Here is a 25,218-nt window from a genome sequence, read left to right on the forward strand (position 1 = left end):
TGTATATATCAATTCTCTGTATATATCAATGTTGCTCTTGCTGCAGGTGAGTCTCTGATCCACCTCTATGCAGACGACACCATTCTGTATACTTCTGGCCCTTCCTTGGACACTGTGCTATCTAACCTCCAAACGAGCTTCAATGCCATACAACACTCCTTCCGTGGCCTCCAACTGCTCTTAAACGCTAGTAAAACCAAATGCATGCTTTTCAACCGTTCGCTGCCTGCACCTGCACACCTGACCAGCATCACCACCCTGGATGGTTCCGACCTTGAATATGTGGACATCTATAAGTACCTAGGTGTCTGGCTAGACTGTAAACTCTCCTTCCAGACTCGTATCAAACATCTCCAATCTAAAATCAAATCTAGAGTCGGCTTTCTATTTTGCAACAAAGCCTCCTTCACTCATGCCGCCAAACTTACCCTAGTAAAACTGACTATCCTTCCGATCCTCGACGATGTCATCTACAAAATAGCTTCCAATACTCTACTCAGCAAACTGGATGCAGTTTATCACTGTGCCATCCATTTTGTTACCAAAGCACCTTATACCACCCACCACTGCGACCTGTATGCTCTAGTCGGCTGGCCCTCGCTACATATTCGTCGCCAGACCCACTGGCTCCAGGTCATCTACAAGTCCATGCTAGGTAAAGCTCCGCCTCATCTCAGTTCACTGGTCACGATGGCAACACCCATCCGTAGCACACGCTCCAGCAGGTGTATCTCACTGATCATCCCTAAAGCCAACACCTCATTTGGCCTCCTTTCCTTCCAGTTCTCTGCTGCCTGTGACTGGAACGAATTGCAAAAATCATTGAAGTTGGAGACTTTTATCTCCCTCACCAACTTCAAACATCTGCTATCTGAGCAGCTAACCGATCGCTGCAGCTGTACATAGTCTATCAGTAAATAGCCCACCCAATTTACCTACCTCATCCCCATACGGTTTTAATTTATTTACTTTTCTGCTGTTTTGCACACCAGTATCTCAACCTGCACATGACCATCTGACCATTTATCACTCCAGTGTTAATCTGCTAAATTGTAATTATTCGCCTACCTCCTCATGCCTTTTGCACACAATGTATATAGACTTTTTTTCTCTACTGTGTTATTGACTAGTTTATTGTTTACTCCATGTGTAACTCTGTGTTGTCTGTTCACACTGCTATGCTTTATCTTGGCCAGGTCGCAGTTGTAAATGAGAACTTGTTCTCAACTAGCCTACCTGGTTAAATAAAGGTGAAATAAAATAAAAATAAAAATAGGCATTGTAAGTTCAGTTTATATAAAAACAAGAAGAAATCTAATTGTTGACCCCATAAATAGGACACTCACCTCACATTCAACCCCCTCCTTAGCCAGGACAGTCGCTGCATCCAGACAGAAACCCACACACCGGGAATGTGACACTAGAGTGATATGGGTTCCTGGAGTAAACAGACAAATGGTTGGGTAGTGTACAATGTTTTGTATATCTGTGTTGTAACAAGAGCCTACGACTGAACTTAGGCACCCTTAGAGGAGTTTTCTGTTTTCCACCACCCACAACTAAGTGGCACATTCCAGGCCAAGAGTTCCAGTTCTGTTATTGACCCCTTCAAGCCATCACAAGAACAAATAAACTGCCTGCTTTTTTTTTACCTGAGTGGCCCGGAGGAGGGGGTCAGGAGGAGGGGGCCAGGAAGAGAAGGGGGTCAGGAAGAGGAGGAGGGGGTAAGGAGACCGAAAAAACAGATGCCTTCTGCAAATCAGCAGACCGCCTTGTGATCTGCATGTTTTACTGGGAATGACCAGCCAGGCTTTCAAATAGCCAAGGAAGAGCAGTAACCAGGGTAGCGTATTGCAGGGGAAGAGCGGTAACCAGGGTAGCGTATTGCAGGGGAAGAGCGGTAACCAGGGTAGTGTATTTCAGGGGGAGAGCGGTAACCAGGGTAGTGTATTGCAGGGGAAGAGCGGTAACCAGGGTAGCGTATTGCAGGGGAAGAGCAGTAACCAGGGTAGTGTATTGCAGGGGAAGGGCAGTAACCAGGGTAGTGTATTGCAGGGGGAGAGCAGTAACCAGGGTAGTGTATTGCAGGGGAAGGGCAGTAACCAGGGTAGTGTATTGTATTTCAGGGGAAGAGCAGTAACCAGGGTAGTGTATTGCAGGGGGAGAGCAGTAACCAGGGTAGTGTATTGCAGGGGAAGAGCAGTAACCAGGGTAGTGTATTGCAGGGGAAGAGCAGTAACCAGGGTAGTGTATTGTATTTCAGGGGGAGAGCAGTAACCAGGGTAGCGTATTGCAGGGGAAGAGCAGTAACCAGGGTAGTGTATTGCAGGGAAGAGAACTAGGGCCTTTACTCTTTTTAACATAAGAAATGGCACCAATACAGCCCAGTGACCCTTATGAACAATATATTAAACTGGAGGACATGTTGGCATAACGTGAAGCACAACGTGACCATTTTCTCCTGGTTGTTATGTCATTCAAAGGGGTAGAATGAGGATTTACTGTTTGGTACCTGCAGGCTACGCATTTCATCCTAGAGACAAACAGTTTTCTGTACAGTAGAAACATTCTGCGAACACTTCTGAACATAAATGTGTGGGGTTCCTCCAATCAGAGTCCGCCCTCTGTGAGGATCACTATAAATGACAGGATTCTCTAACAGACGCGGGGATCAAGTTTCTTCGAGATGCGTCCACACCAAGTTGAACTGAATAATTCCATCTCCTTGGAAAACAAACACCACACCTACCGACGAAACCCTATCCTACTCAGACAGAATCAATCATCCCAGAGAATCTGCTGAGAGCACTGTTGCTCATTCAAGACCAACGGACTGAGTTCACAATACATCCCGGGTGGGATCAGAGAAACGTTGGGGGAAAAAAAACTAGTAGACATTACTTTCCTGGACTGAGGCCAGAGCGGAGCTGGTCTCGCTCCTTTGGCTGTGAGCTATTTTTTGGCCTCAGCACGACTGTCAAGAGAAGAGGACAACACACCTTGACTTCATCCTATCCTAGCGGGAGCTAACCGGGCAGGCAACGTCAGCATACCAGTAAATGATTAGTAAACCAAATTAAATTCCTCTGAAAGGGGCATTGTGTGTGTGCGTCTGTAAAGAAGTGGAAGTCATTAAGTAATAGTGGGATGGCAGGTATAATTTACAAGCATTTACATTTACATTTAAGTCATTTAGCAGACGCTCTTATCCAGAGCGACTTACAAATTACAAACAAGCCCATGATCAATACTGTCCCGGCATTGTCCACAACATATGCTAACTGACAGCCTAGCCCATTGTCCACAACAGATGCTAACTGACAGTCTAGCCCATTGTCCACAACAGATGCTAACTGACAGTCTAGCCCATTGTCCACAACAGATGCTAACTGACAGTCTAGCCCATTGTCCACAACAGATGCTAACTGACAGCCTAGCTCATTGTCCACAACAGATGCTAATTGACAGCCTAGCCCATTGTCCACAACGGATGCTAACTGACAGCCTAGCTCATTGTCCACAACAGATGCTAACTGACAGCCTAGCTCATTGTCCACAACGGATGCTAACTGACAGCCTAGCCCATTGTCCACAACGGATGCTAACTGACAGCCTAGCTCATTGTCCACAACAGATGCTAACTGACAGCCTAGCTCATTGTCCACAACGGATGCTAACTGACAGCCTAGCTCATTGTCCACAACGGATGCTAACTGACAGCCTAGCTAATTGTCCACAACGGATGCTAACTGACAGCCTAGCCCATTGTCCATTCCTGTTTGGTGAAGCTCTCTATAATTCACAGTTGTGACAGCTGTCAATGTAGCCCTCTCACACTTTCTCTTTCAATGAATACGAACCCTATAATTCTCAAAGTCCTGTGGAAGTGTTTTTGTATTTGAGTTGAGTACGGAAGCCATTCATATTCAACTTTGGAGATTCACCTCAAACTGCATTGTATCCATTAACTACCTAATATTACAACTTATTCTAGTAAATAAAACCTTGAATTAATTATTTGTGACATTAAGTTAATTTGTGAGCGATTGGGTTATTGAGGTTTCCAGGGGTAAATAAAAAATCCCATAACTGAAACTTCAGTCTCAGATGGACATTCTGGGGCCAAGTTAACCTCCCCATTCATGTTAGAAAGTCACGGACATCTTGCTTTTAAGGAAAGAGGATAATTTTTGTACATATAAGGGAAAACTCCAAGTTGGACCAATTCCAGTCGCCTTCCTCAGGTAGTCCAGGGACTGAAAAGCTCAGTTCTGGTGACTTTAAAAAAAGGACTACTCCAAAATTAATTCAAATAAAATGACGCTGACACCATCTAAAATATAATTTCCACCTCCAGAAATGGGCCCAATAAATGTAAATCGGTAAAAATGACGTTAAATTAAATTTGTACATAATCAGACCATGCATATAGCTTTGTTGTCTATATTATCAGATGTGCTATTAGCAATAAGCATTATCACCTGTCGCCCAACAAGCAGCAGAGCGACATAGAAAGTCCATGGCTGAAGAATGGGGTGTGTCCATCTCCATTTACCCCAACATCCTGATTATTATCAGTTTCTATTACAAAGTATGTCATTGCCCTTTTAAGAGGCCTGGTACACAGCCGCTCCTAAACCATGCTTGCAGCGCTGGTTGTAAAACGATGCCACACAGGCAACTGAAGGGAGTAGAAACATAAACGTTGTAGCGATGGAAAACCGGGATCCCCTCTTTTCTAACAAAGGACAAAACTATTTTCAAAAGTGTTTCCCCGCAATTGGATTAAGAATTGTTGTGCATTGCCCCCTTTTTCAGAAGACATGTTTCTCTCCCATGGCTCTCCCATGGCTCTCCCATGGCTCTCACATGGCTCTCACATGGCTCTCACATGGCTCTCCTATGGCTCTCCCATGGCTCTCCCATGGCTCTCCTATGGCTCTCCTATGGCTCTCCCATGGCTCTCCCATGGCTCTCCTACGGCAAATAGGTCATCTATTGTCTGGTTTAGTTTAATAACATGACTAGGTAAAGAGATCATCTATTGTCTGGTTTAGTTTAATAACATGACTAGGTAAAGAAATCATCTATTGTCTGGTTTAGTTTAATAACATGACTAGGTAAAGAAATCATCTATTGTCTGGTTTAGTTAGGTGACAAAATCAGTAGGAGTGGAAAGTTCCATCCTGAGTGACTTTACACACTACACACTGCTGTCTGAGTTGAGGCTGCTGTGGTGCACATTGGACTATTTAATTCATCTGAACATCGTGGTCAGCATGAATGGCAGTTCAGTGCACACAGCTTAACAGAAAATAAAATACATTTGGGAATATATTTCCTAGAATAGACATGCTTCTGTCTGATCGACAAACCACCAATCCCCAACTCTCGCTCACAATGAAATGATCAATAAACTCTCAATGTTTTTCTAGGGGAGGGTACAATGAACATAACTTTTAAATATATATATTGCATAAACATTTAAATTCTCCAGCGGCTGCTAGTTACCTTGTCTTTCCACCTTGGCCTTTCCAATAGGTACGACAAAGTCTTTGTGCATAACCTCCTCAGACAGGTCAAAGGGCACACCGTACATCAGCTCATTCTCCAGGAACACCACTGTTGAAGGAGAAATACAAGACCACGTGCTTTTGATTAGCAGGTGTCACCATGGTTACAGCACAGGAACTTATATGTCTGTTCTACAGGACATGAGCAGATGGTCAGTGATTCTCCTCATCTGTTCTACAGGACATGAGCAGATGGCCAGTGATTCCCCTCATCTGTTCTACAGGACATGAGCAGATGGCCAGTGATTCCCCTCATCTGTTCTACAGGACATGAGCAGATGGCCAGTGATTCCCCTCATCTGTTCTACAGGACATGAGCAGATGGCCAGTGATTCCCCTCATCTATACTACAGTACATGAGCAGATGGCCAGTGATTCCTCTCATCTGTACTACAGGACATGAGCAGATGGCCAGTGATTCCCCTCATCTGTTCTACAGGACATGAGCAGATGGCCAGTGATTCCCCTCATCTGTTCTACAGGACATGAGCAGATGGCCAGTGATTCCCCTCATCTGTACTACAGGAGCGGATGTGAGGAAACATGAAAAGGCGATTAGCAACCTATTCCCTTCGTAGAGCAATACTTTTCACGGGCCCCCGGTCAACAGAGCCTTACGGGCCCCCGGTCAACAGAGCCTTACGGGCCCCCGGTCAACAGAGCCTTACGGGCCCCCGGTCAACAGAGCCTTACGGGCCCCCGGTCAACAGAGCCTTACGGGCCCCCGGTCAACAGAGCCTTACGGGCCCCTGGTCAACAGAGCCTTACGGGCCCCCGGTCAACAGAGCCTTACGGGCCCCCGGTCAACAGAGCCTTACGGGCCCTGGTCAACAGAGCCTTACGGGCCCCTGGTCAACAGAGCCTTACGGGCCCCTGGTCAACAGAGCCTTACGGGCCCCTGGTCAACAGAGCCTTACGGGCCCCTGGTCAACAGAGCCTTACGGGCCCCTGGTCAACAGAGCCTTACGGGCCCCTGGTCAACAGAGCCTTACGGGCCCTGGTCAACAGAGCCTTACGGGCCCCTGGTCAACAGAGCCTTACGGGCCCCTGGTCAACAGAGCCTTACGGGCCCCTGGTCAACAGAGCCTTACGGGCCCCTGGTCAACAGAGCCTTACGGGCCCCTGGTCAACAGAGCCTTACGGGCCCCTGGTCAACAGAGCCTTACGGGCCCCTGGTCAACAGTAGTGGAATAGGGTGCTAAACTCAGAGGAAAAAAATCTACTTTCGCTCACTGTCAACTGTGTCTATTTTCAGCAAACTTAACATGTGTAAATATCTGTATGAACATAACAAGATTCAACAACTGAGACATAAACTGAACAAGTTCCACAGACATGTGACTAACAGAAATTGAATAATGTGTCCCTGAACAAGGGGGGCAAAATCAAAAGTAACAGTCAGTATCTGGTGTGGCCACCAGCTGCATTAAGTACTGCAGTGCATCTCCTCCTCATGAACTGTACCAGATTTGCAAGTTCTTGCTTCTTAGGCGTCTCACAGTACGGACATTGCAATTTATTGCCCAGGCCACATCTGCAGTCCTCATGCCTCCTTGCATCATGCCTAAGGCACGTTCACGCAGATGAGCAGGGACTCTGGGCATCTTTCTTTTGGTGTTTATCAGAGTCAGTAGAAAGACCTCTTTAGTGTCCTACGTTTTCATAAGTGTGACCTTAATTGCCTACCGTCTGTAAGCTGTTAGTGTCTTAACGACCGTTCCACAGGTGCATGTTCATTAATTGTTTATGGTTCATTGAACAAGCAGGGAAACAGTGTTTAAACCCTTTACAATGAAGATCTGTGAAGTTATTTTGATTTTTTTTTCAAATTATCTTTGAAAGACCGGGTCCTGAAAAAGGGACGTTTCTTTTATTTGCTCAGTTTATTTGGGACGCAACTCAATGCTCACCAGGGTTGTCGTCCCTGATAGCTGCTTTAAGGAGCCCTCTGGCGTCCTCAGAGTTCCAGGGGCTGACTACTTTGAGGCCGGGGCAGTGGCCGTACCAGGCAGCGAAACACTGGGAGTGTTGGGCTGCCACGCCTGCAGACAAAGATATTTAAAAAGAGTTTCTTAGTCAAGACACTTCAAGTTTCCTCAAAGGTGACGTTCCCAGAATAAAACTCAGAACGGAGCATAGAGTCAACATAGATCAATGCAATCCTGATCCTGGGGAACCAAAAGGGCCAAAAACCCCAGGACCAGTATTGGGAAACACTGGCATAGATGTTTGTTTACCTGCGGAGGAGCCGTTGGGGCCGCGGAACACAATGGGGACAGGCTGGGCTCCGGCTGACATGTAGTAGGTCTTAGCAGCGGAGTTGATCACCTGGTCGATGGCTTGCATGGAGAAATTCCAGGTCATGAACTCACAGATTGGCCTCAACCCGGCCTGGAAACACAGCATGATGGATGACTCTCAAAAGGGCAGCCTATATAGAGCACTTCCTTTGGCCAGGGGCCCATGCACACGATGAGAAGGCTGTCATCTTCCTTTGGCCAGGGGCCCATGCACACGATGAGAAGGCTGTCATCTTCCTTTGGCCAGGGGCCCATGCACACGATGAGAAGGCTGTCAATCTTTATACCAAAATCAGATGTAGACATTCAAATCGTTTGTGTTTTATTACATTTCACACTCAATATAAAGGGTTAGTGAAGAGACGCTTGTACAACGTTACTTTCTATAGGAATAGGACATACATATATATTATTATAATAATTATAATAATACTCATTGACTTACGAATGCAGCACCAACAGCAATGCCAGCAAATCCCATCTATAAGGGGAGGAGAAAACGCATCCGTGATATTCCTTAAGAGACCATCAGACTGACAACATAGAAACAACTTTCAAAATAAACAGTCTTGTGGCCTTGTTTACCTCTGTGATTGGCGTGTCGATGATGCGTTTGTCTCCATATTTCTTCCACAACCCTCTGCTGACCTACGAATACACAAGCCAAAATAAATTAATACCATTCAAGCTGTCAAATAAACCATAGATTGTTTGAAATGTTTGAAATGTTTTAATCAGGTTCAAGTCCAGGCCCGGGCTGGACCACTCAAAGCCACTCCTGCGTTGTCTTGGCTGTGTGCTTAGGGTCGTTATCCTGTTTGAAGGTGAACTTTCGCCCCAGTCTGAGGTCCTGGGCGCTCTGGAGCAGGTTTTCATCAAGGATCGCTCTGTACTTTGCTCTGTTCATCTTTCCCTCAATCCTGACTAGTCTCCCAGTACCTGCCGCTGAAAAACATTCCCACAGCTTGATGCTGCCACCACCATGCTTCACCATAGGGATGGTGCCAGGTTCCCCCAGACGTGACGCTTGGCATTCAGGACAAAGAATACAATCTTGGTTTCATCAGACCAGAGAATCTTGTTTCTCCTGGTCTGAGAGTCCTTTAGGTGCCTTTTGGCAAACTCAAAGCGGGCTCTCATGTGCCTTTTACCGAGGAGTGGCTTCCGTCTGACCACTCTACCATAAAGGCCTGTGTACGCCTATGTAGATATTCCATTACAAATCAACCATTTCCAGCTACAACAGCTACAATGTTTACAACATGAACAATGTCTACACTAATTCTGATCAACTTGCTGTTATTTAATGGACAAATATTTTTGATTTTCTTTCAAAAACAATGACATTTCTAAGTGACTCAGAACTTGAACGTGTGAGTGTGTGTGTACACACACACACACACACACACACACACACACACACACACACACGCCAGTCAAAAGTGTGGACACGCCTACTCATTCAAGGGTTTTTCATTTTGACTATTTTCTACATTTTAGAAGAAGTCTTCAACACTATAATGTAACTGTTGTTTGTCTGTTTGTTGCCGGCCTGTTAGCTTGACCTTTGACCTCTCACCCACGAGCCGTTTTCAGGACTGCCGCTGACTGGATGTTTAGTCGCACCACTATCAGGAAACCCCTTGACACCGTCGTTCGTGAAATGGACGGTGGACGGACGTTTTTTGAGATACTGTCGCCGGCACGCCTGACACCGACGATCAAACCACTCTCAAAGTCACTTAGGTCACTGGTTCTAACATTCAATCCAACGGTAACCAGATGCCTCGATGCCTGTCTGCCTGCTTTATATATCAAGCCACGGCCACATGACTTGCGCTCCGTAGAAGCGATCCATTTTGGTGAAAGGGGTGGTGTACCTAATAATGAGTGTACATTCTTACCTTGTAGGCTCCATCATACTGAGCCACCTCCTCCCCCAGAAGGAAGACTCTCTCATCCCTCTCCAGTTCCTCATCCATGGCCTGGTTGAGGGCATCTCGGACATTCACCTGAAATAAAGACACAAAAAAAATACATTCAGAAAGTATCCACACCTTTACTCCACTTTGTTACTTTACAGACTTGTTCAAAAATGGATTAAAGAAACAATTTAATCGACACACAATTCCCCATAATGACAAAGCAAAAACAGGTTTAGAATTTTTTGCTAATATATTAAAAATAAAACACCATATTATAGAATTACCTTATTTACATAATTTTTCAAACCCTTTGATATGACACTCGAAATTGAGCTCAGGTGCATCCTGTTTCCATTGATCATCCTTGAGATGTGGACTCCAATTAAGTTGTAGAAACCTGTGGTAAATTCAATTGTTTGGACACCTGTCTATATAAGATCCCACAGTTGACAATGCATGGCAGAGCAAAAACCAAGACTTGAGGTCGAAGGAATTGTCCGTAGAACTCCGAGACAGGATGGTGTCGAGGCACAGATCTGGGGAAGGGTACCAAAACATTTCTGCAGCATTGAAGGTCCCCAAGGCTACAGTGGCTTCCATCATTATATAATGGAAGACGTTTGGAACCACCAAGACTCTTCCTAGAGCTGGCCGCCCGGCCAAACTGAGCACTCAGGAGAGAAAGGCCTTGATCGGGGAGGTGACCAAGAACCCGATGGTCACTGACAGAGCTCCAGAGTTCCTCTGTGGAGATGGGAGAAACTTCCAGGACAACCATCTCTGCAGAACTCCACCAATCAGGCCTTTATGGTAGAGTGGCCAGACTGAAGCCACTCCTCAGTAAGAAGGCACATACTTGGAGTTTGCCAAAGGGCACCTAAAGACTCTCAGACCATGAGAAACACGATTCACTGGTCTGATGAAACCAAGATTGAACTCTTTGGCCGGAATGGAAATCGTCCCGCCTGGAGGAAACCTGGCACCATTCCAACAGTGAAGCATGGTGGTGGCAGCATCATGCTGTAGTGATGTTTTTCAGGGATTGGGAGACTAGTCAGGATCAAGGGAAAGATGAACAGAGATCATTGATGAAAACCCGCTCCAGATCCAGAGTGCTCAGGACCTCAGACTGGAGTGAAGGTTCACTTTCCAACAGGACAACGACCCTAAGCACACTGCCAAAACACTGGAGTGGCTTCGGGACAAGTCTCTGAATGTCCTTGAGTGGCCCAGCCAGAGCCCGGACTTGAACCTGATCAAACATCTCTGGAGAGACCTAAAATAGCTGTGCAGCGACGCTCCCCATCCAACCTGACAGAGCTTGAGAGGATCTGCAGAGAAGAATGGGAGAAACTCCCCAACTACAGGTGTGCTAAGCATGTAGCATCATACCCAAGAAGACACGAGGCTGTAATCACTGCCAAAGGTGCTTCAACAAAGTACTGAGCCAAAGGGTCTGAATACTTATGTAAATGTGATATTTCAGTTTATTTTAAATACATTTGCAAACATTTCTAAAAACCTGTTTTGCTTTGTCATTATGGGGTATTGTGTGTAGATTGAAGTAAAAAAAAAAGTAATCAATCAATTTTAGAATTAGGCTGTAATGTAACAAAATGTTTAAAAAGTCAATGGGTCTGGAAACTTTCCCCAATTCACTGTTTTATATAGAGATGTTCATTACAAGCTACATCTCAAAGTCACTTTAAAAAAAACAACGTTGGGGTGAGTTAACATCCTGGCTCTAGACACATATCCTCCTCTCACCACCGGAGATCGATGGAGACAGCAGTTCACATTCAAGTCATTATCCCTCAGAATTCCATTGACCCATTAAGGCGTGAGAATGCTCCAGGTAGGCTGTCAGCTAGCTGAATCGAACTGACCCATTAAGGCGTGAGAATGCTCCAGGTAGGCTGTCAGCTAGCTGAATCGAACTGACCCATTAAGGCATGAGAATGCTCCAGGTAGGCTGTCAGCTAGCTGAATCGAACTGACCCATTAAGGCGTGAGAATGCTCCAGGTAGGCTGTCAGCTAGCTGAATCGAACTGACCCATTAAGGCATGAGAATGCTCCAGGTAGGCTGTCAGCTAGCTGAATCGAACTGACCCATTAAGGCATGAGAATGCTCCAGGTAGGCTGTCAGCTAGCTGAATCGAACTGACCCATTAAGGCGTAAGAATGCTCCAGGTAGGCTGTCAGCTAGCTGAATCGAACTGACCCATTAAGGCGTGAGAATGCTCCCTTGACCCATTAAGGCGTGAGAATGCTCCAGGTAGGCTGTCAGCTAGCTGAATCGAACTGACCCATTAAGGCATGAGAATGCTCCAGGTAGGCTGTCAGCTAGCTGAATCGAACTGACCCATTAAGGCATGAGAATGCTCCAGGTAGGCTGTCAGCTAGCTGAATCGAACTGACCCATTAAGGCGTGAGAATGCTCCAGGTAGGCTGTCAGCTAGCTGAATCGAACTGACCCATTAAGGCGTGAGAATGCTCCAGGTAGGCTGTCAGCTAGCTGAATCGAACTGACCCATTAAGGCATGAGAATGCTCCAGGTAGGCTGTCAGCTAGCTGAATCGAACTGACCCATTAAGGCGTGAGAATGCTCCAGGTAGGCTGTCAGCTAGCTGAATCGAACTGACCCATTAAGGCGTGAGAATGCTCCAGGTAGGCTGTCAGCTAGCTGAATCGAACTGACCCATTAAGGCGTGAGAATGCTCCCTTGACCCATTAAGGCGTGAGAATGCTCCAGGTAGGCTGTCAGCTAGCTGAATCGAACTGACCCATTAAGGCGTGAGAATGCTCCAGGTAGGCTGTCAGCTAGCTGAATCGAACTGACCCATTAAGGCGTGAGAATGCTCCAGGTAGGCTGTCAGCTAGCTGAATCGAACTGACCCATTAAGGCGTGAGAATGCTCCAGGTAGGCTGTCAGCTAGCTGAATCGAACTGACCCATTAAGGCGTGAGAATGCTCCAGGTAGGCTGTCAGCTAGCTGAATCGAACTGACCCATTAAGGCGTGAGAATGCTCCAGGTAGGCTGTCAGCTAGCTGAATCGAACTGACCCATTAAGGCGTGAGAATGCTCCAGGTAGGCTGTCAGCTAGCTGAATCGGACAAGTGTGCTCCATACTCTCTTAAGACCTTGTCTTGAAAAATGAGAAAAAAAAGAAAAAAAACAGCAATAGTACTGTTTGGCCAATTTTGAGACGGCATAACCAGTATTCACTTCCTCAAGAGTCAGAATTAATCTAAAGATAACTCAAGAAATCTGTCATTGACATATTTTCCACGGAGATCTTAGTTGCGTAATTTCACATTATGATGATTGGTGCAGTATTTCAATGAAAAAAATGTGCATGAAAACACATCGTCGCTCGTTGAACAACAAATACTTTATTGAAGAATCCCTGTAGAAAAGGCCCATGGAGTTGGTGAAATACTCCTTTAATTCATTGCCATTTACTCAGCTGGGCCAGGGGCGCTTTAATTAGGTCAGGTGGAAATGTCCGACAGATCTCAACTCCATAAAAGGAGGAAATTGCCATCGCCTGATCTCGCTGCTTTCTCTTCCTTAACTCCATCTCACCCAGAAGTTCTGTGCGTCCATGAATCCACGTAAGTCCACCGACTCTGTTACCTTTCATGTTACCTTTCTGAATTATCTGTGGCGATCGGGAGAGTGGGCCATTCAGTTACTGTTAATAGTTATCACCGCGGAGCGCGGCTTGGAGCGCAAGCTTCAAACATATTGTGTAATGTGAATTGTCAATGATCACGGCCCTACAGATCCTCATAGGCCAATTACGCAATCGATATGGTTCATGTGTATTGAAATTAATTATATGTACACATGAAGACTTGAAAGCGTGAAATGAGAAACGTCATTGTTTGCTAACTGATTGACTTTGATCATGGGGATTATAGATTGTATAACCATTCACTGTTTTGTATTCTCATGATTTATGATAAATAGTTGTGAGCCTAAATGACTCGCGGATGATTACTATTGACTTCTTAATGAACTGGACTGTTGAATTTCCTAATTTATGTTAATAATGACTGATATGATTTGATCTTTGATTATGAATTTGATTGTATACATGTTATTTGTTTCCTTTGTGATGCAGCACAGACTACCCAGTAAATATACCACTTTATGGTTAAAGGAATTCCTGCCTCAGTCTCATACATTCCTCTGTCACCTGACACGTGACCACCTGTTCACCTTCATTGTCAGTCATCCTACCTGTCCAGCTACCCACAGATTCCACTAATCTTACAATCCCTATTGTGGGCCAATCACGGACGAAGGTTTGGTGTGCCCAAACAGCCCCCCCCTCCCCCCCGGGTAGGTCAACAGTTGGCCCAACCCTTGGCTTAACTAGCACATTATGTGCATAAACATCAAATAGACACCCACACGCAACTGCTGAAGGCCTTTTCATTCCAGACTTTATCTTTTTGGTTTCTGTCATGGTAGGACGCAGAGGTAATGAAGTCAGTGGCGTTTCCCTTCTATCCACCAATCTGTCTGTCCTCCCTCCGTCCTCCCTCCGTCCCCCCTCCGTCCACACGGTGTGTGTTGTTGCTTTCTTCTTCACCTTCATTGTTTTGGTCTCACATGCTGAGTGTTCATTGGTTATTTACAGTAGTCCTTACCCAACCGGGTTCCAAAAGTGGTCTAGAGAACAGAACAGGCATCATCCGTGAGTCCTTGGCCCGCTCAAACGACGCAAATCCCGAAGCATGAAAATGTGTCTGGGATGGCAAAAATGTGGCGAAATTGTGTAGTGTATGCCCAGCATAAAATAATATGTCCTTGTCAATGGGTCAGTCAGGCCTTAACATCGCACAAGACTATAAGACGTTCATCATAGGTGAGCTGGCCAACTTGTTATGATGACTTGAATCGACAGTACATGCTACCGTTCAAGCAATTCAATTCAAGCAAATATTATGTTTTGGGGTAAATACAATTGACAGCTGTAAGCCACAAAGTCAGAAACCCCACCTATTTCTACATTTAAAAAAACATTCATACGGAAAAGGCACGTTTTTGTTTTCATGAATTTTTACGATATAGACCATTTTGACTTCGCCTGTGGTAACTAGTGAAAACACGTTGAAGGTTGTTAGTTAGATCAACCCATTAGCAAAGATGAAACTAGCCCTCACCTGCACAGCAGCCGGAGGAGTCTTGCTGAACTCCCTTCGTAGGACCACCGACACGGCATTCTGCACAAGACAACACACAAAAGGACTCGTTTTTTTTTTGTCTCATCCGAACAAATAGGTCATTGTCTGCACATGGATTTAAAGTTAATAAATACCTTCCCGGAGCGAAGAAAACACCCCAACGACGCCATCTTTGACCAGTCCTCTGAGTGGGAGCTTGTCCTGGAGAAGGATCCGGTCCAATCAGAGCAGCTGTCTGAGTCCCTCCAGAGATACTACTTGAGGAGATGGGCATCTCATATTTAACACCCATAAAGTATATGCGTCTGCAATGGGCCTCGCGGTGCATTCTGGGAGATTCTGGGACAACGCGATCTCTCCTTCAATATGCTCCAAAACCCAACATTAGCATGAATTTCGTCAATAAGTGGTACACCACATTTTACAAGATGTGAGATAATTAGCTATGCTCTCTTTAATGTAGTATAGCTGTGGAATTGTGACATTATGTACTTTCGATAAAAAATAGGCAGGTTTCTCGACTCATACCCTAATTTTGATGAAGCGATTGCGTGACGATTAGTTTAGCAACCCAGCGACGCAGCATGACAACGTGAAGGCGATTGGTCGACCGTCTGCTGAGTGCGGCGTTAAACGTTTTTCCTTTCAATCACCCTTGGAATTTATATATCCTCCTTTCTGAAATGTCTCTGGTCAGTCTAAGCAAGCAAGGTATTGAGAACCAATCAGGAACACTCTGATTGGCCGTCATTGTAAATAGGAATGTGTTCTTTACTGACTTGCCAAATTAAATAAATAGCATATATTTTAATTAAATCTGTGTGCATATCTGTCACTTTAGACTACTATGCTGAAGTTTGATGTAGCCTAGCTCAGACTAGAGGCAGTGATTACAGCTACCACCAGAGGCTGTCTGGGTATTTACATAGAAGGCTCACAGTGCTAGTCGTATTTAGGCATCATGATGTTGGACATATTTGGACAGCGCACAGGCAGGGTTGGGGAGTAACAGATTACGTGTAATCCTTTACATGAAAGGGATTACAAAAACCGGTAACTGTAATCCGTTACCACAGCAAAAATATTGTAATCAGATTACAGATACTTTTGAAAAACTAGACGATTACTTCGAGGATTACTTCTAAATTCAGAAAGGATGTTTGCGAAAAAAACCATTTTAGAAATGTCTCTGCTTTCTCAATGATATTCAAATCAGCATTGATAAAAGGCGCAAGTTTAAATTTGTTCCACCTGAGCGAGTCTGACCATAAATCAGAGACCACTTTGATGACACACCAAATGATGACCACCAATCAGAGACCACTATGATGACACACCAAATGATGACCACCAATCAGAGACCACTATGATGACCACCAATCAGAGACCACTATGATGACACACCAAATGATGACCACCAATCAGAGACCACTTTGATGACACACCAAATGATGACCACCAATCAGAGACCACTATGATGACACACCAAATGATGACCACCAATCAGAGACCACTATGATGACACACCAAATGTGTTTGATGGATCGAGGGAAAAGAGCAGGAATAGGCTTTTGTAGGCTACAGTCCAAACTATGTCTTCCAATGGTGCGACTGCTGTCGGCATCAAAATATTATCCAACTTGAATAAACACTTGGAGGTCAGGATGACAGCAGTGGTGTTGTCTACGGTGATACGGATATCACTTATTATTGATATCTACATAGAGCATTGATGTGAATCACACTGCTGCTCTCTCATTTAGCTATTTGCTCCTTACGGATTGTGGTTGTTAAATGTGTAGTTTAACCCAATAATGGTTGAATTCAAGAAGTTTAAGTTTCATTGTTTTTGAAACCAGTGGACAGCCAGTGAAAAATGCGCTCTTGCAACAGCTGCATAGTGTGGATCCCAGCCTATAGAATAACAGTGTGGATCCCAGCCTATAGAATAACAGTGTGGATCCCAGCCTATAGAATAACAGCTGTATAGTGTGGATCCCAGCCTATAGAATAACAGCTGGATAGTGTGGATTCCAGCCTATAGAATAACAGTGTGGATCCCAGCCTATAGAATAACAGCTGCATAGTGTGGATCCCAGCCTATAGAATAACAGTGTGGATCCCAGCCTATAGAATAACAGTGTGGATCCCAGCCTATAGAATAACAGCTGCATAGTGTGGATCCCAGCCTATAGAATAACAGTGTGGATCCCAGCCTATAGAATAACAGTGTGGATCCCAGCCTATAGAATAACAGCTGCATAGTGTGGATCCCAGCCTATAGAATAACAGTGTGGATCCCAGCCTATAGAATAACAGTGTGGATCCCAGCCTATAGAATAACAGCTGGATAGTGTGGATTCCAGCCTATAGAATAACAGTGTGGATCCCAGCCTATAGAATAACAGCTGCATAGTGTGGATCCCAGCCTATAGAATAACAGCTGCATAGTGTGGATCCCAGCCTATAGAATAACAGTGTGGATCCCAGCCTATAGAATAACAGTGTGGATCCCAGCCTATAGAATAACAGCTGCATAGTGTGGATCCCAGCCTATAGAATAACAGTGTGGATCCCAGCCTATAGAATAACAGTGTGGATCCCAGCCTATAGAATAACAGCTGCATAGTGTGGATCCCAGCCTATAGAATAACAGTGTGGATCCCAGCCTATAGAATAACAGTGTGGATCCCAGCCTATAGAATAACAGTGTGGATCCCAGCCTATAGAATAACAGCTGTATAGTGTGGATCCCAGCCTATAGAATAACAGTGTGGATCCCAGCCTATAGAATAACAGCTGCATAGTGTGGATCCCAGCCTATAGAAGAACAGCTGCATAGTGTGGATCCCAGCCTATAGAATAACAGTGTGGATCCCAGCCTATAGAATAACAGCTGCATTGTGAGGATCCCAGCCTATAGAATAACAGCTGCATAGTGTGGATCCCAGCCTATAGAATAACAGCTGCATAGTGTGGATCCCAGCCTATAGAATAACAGCTGCATAGTGTGGATCCCAGCCTATAGAATAACAGCTGCATTGTGAGGATCCCAGCCTATAGAATAACAGCTGTATAGTGTGGATCCCAGCCTATAGAATAACAGCTGCATAGTGTGGATCCCAGCCTATAGAATAACAGTGTGGATCCCAGCCTATAGAATAACAGTGTGGATCCCAGCCTATAGAAGAACAGATGGACAGTGTGGATCCCAGCCTATAGAATAACAGCTGGACAGTGTGGATCCCAGCCTATAGAATAACAGCTGCATAGTGTGGATCCCAGCCTATAGAATAACAGTGTGGATCCCAGCCTATAGAATAACAGTGTGGATCCCAGCCTATAGAATAACAGTGTGGATCCCAGCCTATAGAATAACAGTGTGGATCCCAGCCTATAGAATAACAGTGTGGATCCCAGCCTATAGAATAACAGCTGCATTGTGTGGATTCCAGCCTATAGAATAACAGTGTGGATTCCAGCCTATAGAATAACAGTGAGGATTCCAGCCTATAGAATAACAGTGTGGATTCCAGCCTATAGAATAACAGCTGCATTGTGTGGATTCCAGCCTATAGAATAACAGTGTGGATTCCAGCCTATAGAATAACAGTGAGGATTCCAGCCTATAGAATAACAGTGTGGATTCCAGCCTATAGAATAACAGCTGCATTGTGTGGATTCCAGCCTATAGAATAACAGTGTGGATTCCAGCCTATAGAATAACAGTGTGGATTCCAGCCTATAGAATAACAGTGAGGATTCCAGCCTATAGAATAACAGTGTGGATTCCAGCCTATAGAATAACAGTGTGGATTCCAGCCTATAGAATAACAGTGTGATTCCAGCCTATAGAATAACAGTGTGGATTCCAGCCTATAGAATAACAGTGTGGATTCCAGCCTATAGAATAACAGTGTGGATTCCAGCCTATAGAATAACAGTGAGGATTCCAGCCTATAGAATAACAGTGAGGATTCCAGCCTATAGAATAACAGTGTGGATTCCAGCCTATAGAATAACAGTGTGGATTCCAGCCTATAGAATAACAGTGTGGATTCCAGCCTATAGAATAACAGTGTGGATTCCAGCCTATAGAATAACAGTGAGGATTCCAGCCTATAGAATAACAGTGTGGATTCCAGCCTATAGAATAACAGTGTGGATTCCAGCCTATAGAATAACAGTGTGGATTCCAGCCTATAGAATAACAGTGTGGATTCCAGCCTATATAATAACAGTGTGGATTCCAGCCTATAGAATAACAGTGTGGATTCCAGCCTATAGAATAACAGTGTGGATTCCAGCCTATAGAATAACAGTGTGGATTCCAGCCTATAGAATAACAGTGTGGATTCCAGCCTATAGAATAACAGTGTGGATTCCAGCCTATAGAATAACAGTGAGGATTCCAGCCTATAGAATAACAGTGTGGATTCCAGCCTATAGAATAACAGTGTGGATTCCAGCCTATAGAATAACAGTGTGGATTCCAGCCTATAGAATAACAGTGTGGATTCCAGCCTATAGAATAACAGTGAGGATTCCAGCCTATAGAATAACAGTGAGGATTCCAGCCTATAGAATAACAGTGTGGATTCCAGCCTATAGAATAACAGTGAGGATTCCAGCCTATAGAATAACAGTGTGGATTCCAGCCTATAGAATAACAGTGTGGATTCCAGCCTATAGAATAACAGTGAGGATTCCAGCCTATAGAATAACAGTGAGGATTCCAGCCTATAGAATAACAGCTGTATAGTGTGGATTCCAGCCTATAGAATAACAGTGTGGATTCCAGCCTACGGAATTAAATTGGGGCTTTTATTGCTCAATCTAATTAATGCGGATAAAAACAAAATAGAAGAATATAACTTATAAATGCCTCATGATCTTAGTTCAACTGTCACACTCCATGAGAACCCAACACTCCATGAGAACCCAACACTCCATGAGAACCCAACACTCCATGAGAACCCAACACTCCATGAGAACCCAACACTCCATGAGAACCCAACACTCCATGAGAACCCATGAGAACCCAACACTCCATGAGAACCCAACACTCCATGAGAACCCAACACTCCATGAGAACCCAACACTCCATGAGAACCCATGAGAACCCAACACTCCATGAGAACCCAACACTCCATGAGAACCCAACACTCCATGAGAACCCAACATATAAACTTGTTTTACTCCAATGTTTGTAAACAATGTACATGTAAATAACACTGTATAGCCTCATAACAACTATAATGTTGATATAATGGATGGTCAGTCCTTACATCCACAGCTCTGTCTATTTTTATTTAATTAATTTTTTTAACCTTTATTTAACCAGGCAAGTCAATTAAGAACAAATTCTTATTTTTCAATGACGGCCTCGGAACAGTGGGTTAACTGCCTGTTCAGGGGCAGAACGACAGATTTGTACCTTGTCAGCTCCGGTTACTAGTCCAACGCTCTAACCACTAGGCTACCCTGCCGCCCCCTGAGAGTGGTTACATTTCTCCCTCAGCTTTTTACCAACAGAGGCGGGGTGTCCGTTTTGTTGTTTCATTTGTGGATTTGCATTTAAACAGCTGTATATTATCAAGATATCAAAGTGTCACCAACTAAAAGGTAAACAATAGGCCTACAGCAAATGCAGCATATGGAAATCATTTTTCACGTGTAAATAGCACTTTTTAGTAGAGCTCAAAGCCATTCCATGAACACAGAATTTATTTTTCAGCTCAATGAGCCCAATCAGTCCTCCATGACAACTGAATCATAAACAACAGAGTAGGGCTGGCGAATAAGTCCTTAGTTTTGGGGTCATGCTCAGGTAAAACTATTTGTCTAATCTATACTTCCATATTTCTAAGTCCTATTCTTGAAGATCAAGGGGTATAACATTTATTGGAATGACTGGAATTCTGATACTTTGGTTTTTAATGTAAAGATATGGTTTAATCATGTTATTATATGTAGTAGATAGCGATGGGTTAGAAGAAGCCTACATAACCAACCCATTAAGTAAAATGTAACATCCATATATGGCCAGGAAATGTAAACATTGATTTATCCTGCAATAGATCTCATTCAATTGGTAACATACATTGTTGTCTTCTTCTAATGCCTCTGGAAGGGCATTAGAAGGGGCATTAAAGTATCCTACCCAACCCTGCACACAGGCTATAGACAGAATCTGTCAATTCTGTGCAAAATCCAATCCATAGATGTACAGTATTATGAACAGTAGATTACAGTAGGCTATAATACAGTAGGTGGCAGTAGGCTATAATACTGTAGATTACAGTAGGTTAACATACAGTAGATTACAGTAGGCTATAATACTGTAGATTACAGTAGGCTATAATACTGTAGATTACAGTAGGCTATAATACTGTAGATTACAGTAGGCTATAATACTGTAGATTACAGTAGGCTATATTACAGTAGGCTATAATACTGTAGATTACAGTAGGCTATATTACAGTAGGATATAATACTGTAGATTACAGTAGGCTATATTACAGTAGGCTATAATAGGCTATAATACTGTAGATTACAGTAGGCTATAATATTGTAGATTACAGTAGGTTATAATACAGTAGGTGGCAGTAGGCTATAATATTGTAGATTACAGTGGGCTACTGTATAATATTGTAGATTACAGTAGACTACAGTACTGTAGATTACAGTAGGCTATAATACAGTAGTTTAGTTTATTTACATTAGCTACAGCACATGCAGAAGCTACTCCTCCCGGGGTCCACATGAAATGTACAAATACATGACAAAGTACAGAACAGTTATAGACATGCATATATATACACTACCGTTCAAACCGTTTGGGGTCACTTAGAAATGTCCTTGATTTTGAATGAAAAGTACATTTAATGTCCATTAAAATAACATCAAATTGATCAGAAATACAGTGTAGACATTGTTAATGTTGTAAATGACTATTGTAGCTAGAAAGGCAGATTTTTAATGGAATATCTACATAGGCGTACAGAGGCCCATTATCAGTAACCATCACTCCTGTGTTCCAATGGAATATCTACATAGGCGTACAGAGGCCCATTATCAGTAACCATCACTCCTGTGTTACAATGGCACGGTGTGTTAAAAGGCTATTATTTTAAAAGGCTAATTGTTCATTAGAAAACCCTTTTGCAATTATGTTAGGACAGCTGAAAACTGTTGATTTAAAAGATGATTTAAAGAAGCAATAAAACTGGCCTTCATTAGACTAGTTGAGTATCTGGAGCATCAGCATTTGTGAGTTCAATTACAGGCTAAAAATGTCCAGAAACAAATAACTTTCTTCTGAAACTCGTCAGTCTATTCTTGTTCTGAGTAATGAAGGCTTTTCCATGCGAAAAATTGCCAAGACACTGAAGATCTCATACAACGCTGTGTACTACTCCCTTCACAGAACAGAGCATACTGGCTCCAAACAGAATAGAAAGAGGAGTGGGAGGACCCGGTGCACAAATGAGCAAGAGGACAAGTACATCAGAGTGTCTAGAAACAGATGCCTCACAAGTCCTCAATTGGCAGCTTCATTAAATAGTACCCACAAAACACCAGTCTCACCGTTAACAGTGAAGAGGCGACTCCGGGATGCTGACCTTCTAGGAGTTCAAGTAACAGACGCATCTCAACATCAACTGTTCAGAGGAGACTGTGTGAATCAGGCCTTCATGGTCAAATTGCTGCAAAGAAACCACTACTAAAGAACACCAATAAGAAGAAGAGACTTGGTTGGGCCAAGAAACACGAGCAATGGACATTAGACCGGTGGAAATCTGTCCTTTGGTCTGATGAGTCCAAATGTGAGATTTTGTTTTATTTTTTAAAACATTTTTAAAAATTGTGTTCCAACCGCTGTGTCTTTATGAGACGCAGAGAAGGTGAATGGATCATCTCTGCATGTGTAGTTCCCACTGTGAAACATGAAGGAGGTGTGATGGTGTGGGGGTGCTTTGCTGGTGACACTGTAGGAGATTTATTTAGAATTCAAGGCACACTTAACCAGCATGGTTACCACAGCATTCTGCAGCGATACGCCATCCCATCTGGTTTGCGCTTAGTGGGACTATAATTTGTTTTTCAACAGGACAATGATCCAACACACCCCCAGGCTGTATAAGGGCTATTTTGCCAAGAAAGAGAGTGATGGAGTGCTGCATCAGATGACCTGGCCTCCACAATCACCCGACCTCAACCGAATTGAGATGGTTTGGGATGAGTTGGACCGCAGAGTGAAGGAAAAGCAGCCAACAAGTACTCAGCATATGTCTGAACTCCTTCAAGACTGTTAGAAATTACAGATGAAGCTGGTCGAGAGAAGGCCAAGAGTGTGCAAAGCTGTCACAATTTGACCATGGAGGCCTGATTCATCCTGATTCATGCAGTTTCCTCTGAACAGTTGATGTTGAGATGTGTCTGTTACTTGAACTCTGTGAAGCATTTATTTGGGCTGCAATTTCTGAGGCTGGTAACTCAAATGAACTTATCCTCTGCAGCAGAGGTAACTCTGGGTCTTCCTTTCCTGTGGTGGTCCTCACGAGAGCCAGTTTCATCATTGCGCTGGATGGTTTTTACAACTGCACTTGAAGAAATGTTCAAAGTTCTTGACATTTTCCAAATTGACTCACCTTCATGTCTTAAAATAATGACTGTCATTTCTCTTTGCTTATTTGAGCTGTTCTTGCCATACATTTACATTTACATTTAAGTCATTTAGCAGACGCTCTTATCCAGAGCGACTTACAAATTGGTGCTTTCACCTTATGACATCCAGTGGAACAGCCACTTTACAATAGTGCATCTAGGTCTTTTAAGGGGGGGGGTGAGAAGGATTACTTTATCCTATCCTAGGTATTCCTTAAAGAGGTGGGGTTTCAGGTGTCTCCGGAAGGTGGTGATTGACTCCGCTGTCCTGGCGTCGTGAGGGAGTTTGTTCCACCATTGGGGGGCCAGAGCAGCGAACAGTTTTGACTGGGCTGAGCGGGAACTGTACTTCCTCAGTGGTAGGGAGGCGAGCAGGCCAGAGGTGGATGAACGCAGTGCCCTTGTTTGGGTGTAGGGCCTGATCAGAGCCTGGAGGTACTGAGGTGCCGTTCCCTCACAGCTCCGTGGCAAGCACCATGGTCTTGTAGCGGATGCGAGCTTCAACTGGAAGCCAGTGGAGAGAGCGGAGGAGCGGGTGACGTGAGAGAACTTGGGAAGGTTGAACACCAGACGGGCTGCGGCGTTCTGGATGAGTTGTAGGGGTTTAATGGCACAGGCAGGGAGCCCAGCCAACAGCGAGTTGCAGTAATCCAGACGGGAGATGACAAGTGCCTGGATTAGGACCTGCGCCGCTTCCTGTGTGAGGCAGGGTCGTACTCTGCGGATGTTGTAGAGCATGAACCTACAGGAACGGGCCACCGCCTTGATGTTGAGAACGACAGGGTGTTGTCAGGATCACGCCAAGGTTCTTAGCGCTCTGGGACGAGGACACAATGGAGTTGTCAACCGTGATGGCGAGATCATGGAACGGGCAGTCCTTCCCGGGAGGAAGAGCAGCTCCGTCTTGCCGAGTTCAGCTTGAGGTGATGATCCGTCATCCACACTGATATGTCTGCCAGACATGCAGAGATGCGGTCGCCACCTGGTCGTCAGAAGGGGAAAGGAGAAGATTAATTGTGTGTCGTCTGCATAGCAATGATAGGAGAGACCATGTGAGGTTATGACAGAGCCAAGTGACTTGGTGTATAGCGAGAATAGGAGAGGGCCTAGAACAGAGCCTGGGGGACACCAGTGGTGAGAGCACGTGGTGAGGAGACGGATTCTCGCCACGCCACCTGGTAGGAGCGACCTGTCAGGTAGGGACGCACAAGCGTGGGCCGCGCCGGAGATGCCCAACTCGGAGAGGGTGGAGAGGAGGATCTGATGGTTCACAGTATCGAAGGCAGCCGATAGGTCTAGAAGGATGAGAGCAGAGGAGAGAGAGTTAGCTTTAGCAGTGCGGAGCGCCTCCGTGATACAGAGAAGAGCAGTCTCAGTTGAATGACTAGTCTTGAAACCTGACTGATTTGGATCAAGAAGGTCATTATGAGAGATAAGCGGGAGAGCTGGCCAAGGACGACACGTTCAAGAGTTTTTTGGAGAGAAAAAAAGAAGGGATACTGGTCTGTAGTTGTTGACATCGGAGGGATCGAGTGTAGGTTTTTCAGAAGGGG

The 25,218-nt window shown here is 44.5% G+C and overlaps 1 protein-coding gene and 1 long non-coding RNA gene across 3 annotated transcripts in view; one reads left to right on the plus strand and one right to left on the minus strand.

Moving 5' to 3' along the window:
• The window catches only part of LOC115123453 (pyruvate dehydrogenase E1 subunit beta), a 31,488-nt gene extending 16,251 nt beyond the window's left edge, over positions 1 to 15,237 (minus strand). The window contains exons 1-9 of one of the 2 annotated variants that reach the window (XM_029652798.2): positions 15,130 to 15,236; positions 14,975 to 15,034; positions 9,778 to 9,885; positions 8,459 to 8,521; positions 8,319 to 8,354; positions 7,811 to 7,964; positions 7,484 to 7,615; positions 5,512 to 5,622; positions 1,347 to 1,438 (exon numbers count right to left, since the gene is read on the minus strand). In XM_029652798.2, coding sequence (XP_029508658.1) covers positions 1,347 to 1,438; positions 5,512 to 5,622; positions 7,484 to 7,615; positions 7,811 to 7,964; positions 8,319 to 8,354; positions 8,459 to 8,521; positions 9,778 to 9,885; positions 14,975 to 15,034; positions 15,130 to 15,165 — 792 coding nt within the window. In that variant the 5' untranslated portion in view covers positions 15,166 to 15,236. Of the gene's footprint in view, positions 1 to 1,346; positions 1,439 to 5,511; positions 5,623 to 7,483; positions 7,616 to 7,810; positions 7,965 to 8,318; positions 8,355 to 8,458; positions 8,522 to 9,777; positions 9,886 to 14,974; positions 15,035 to 15,129 lie in introns of both variants that reach the window. The other variant, XM_029652799.2, reaches the window with a different exon arrangement.
• Positions 13,185 to 13,968, plus strand: LOC135559931 (uncharacterized). Its single transcript, XR_010458615.1, has 2 exons — positions 13,185 to 13,414; positions 13,927 to 13,968. It is a non-coding gene; the product is annotated as an uncharacterized LOC135559931 (long non-coding RNA).
• Positions 15,238 to 25,218: the final 9,981 nt, after the last annotated feature.

The sequence above is a fragment of the Oncorhynchus nerka genome, linkage group LG15, assembly GCF_034236695.1.
Source record: "Oncorhynchus nerka isolate Pitt River linkage group LG15, Oner_Uvic_2.0, whole genome shotgun sequence".
Lineage (NCBI taxonomy): Eukaryota > Metazoa > Chordata > Actinopteri > Salmoniformes > Salmonidae > Oncorhynchus > Oncorhynchus nerka.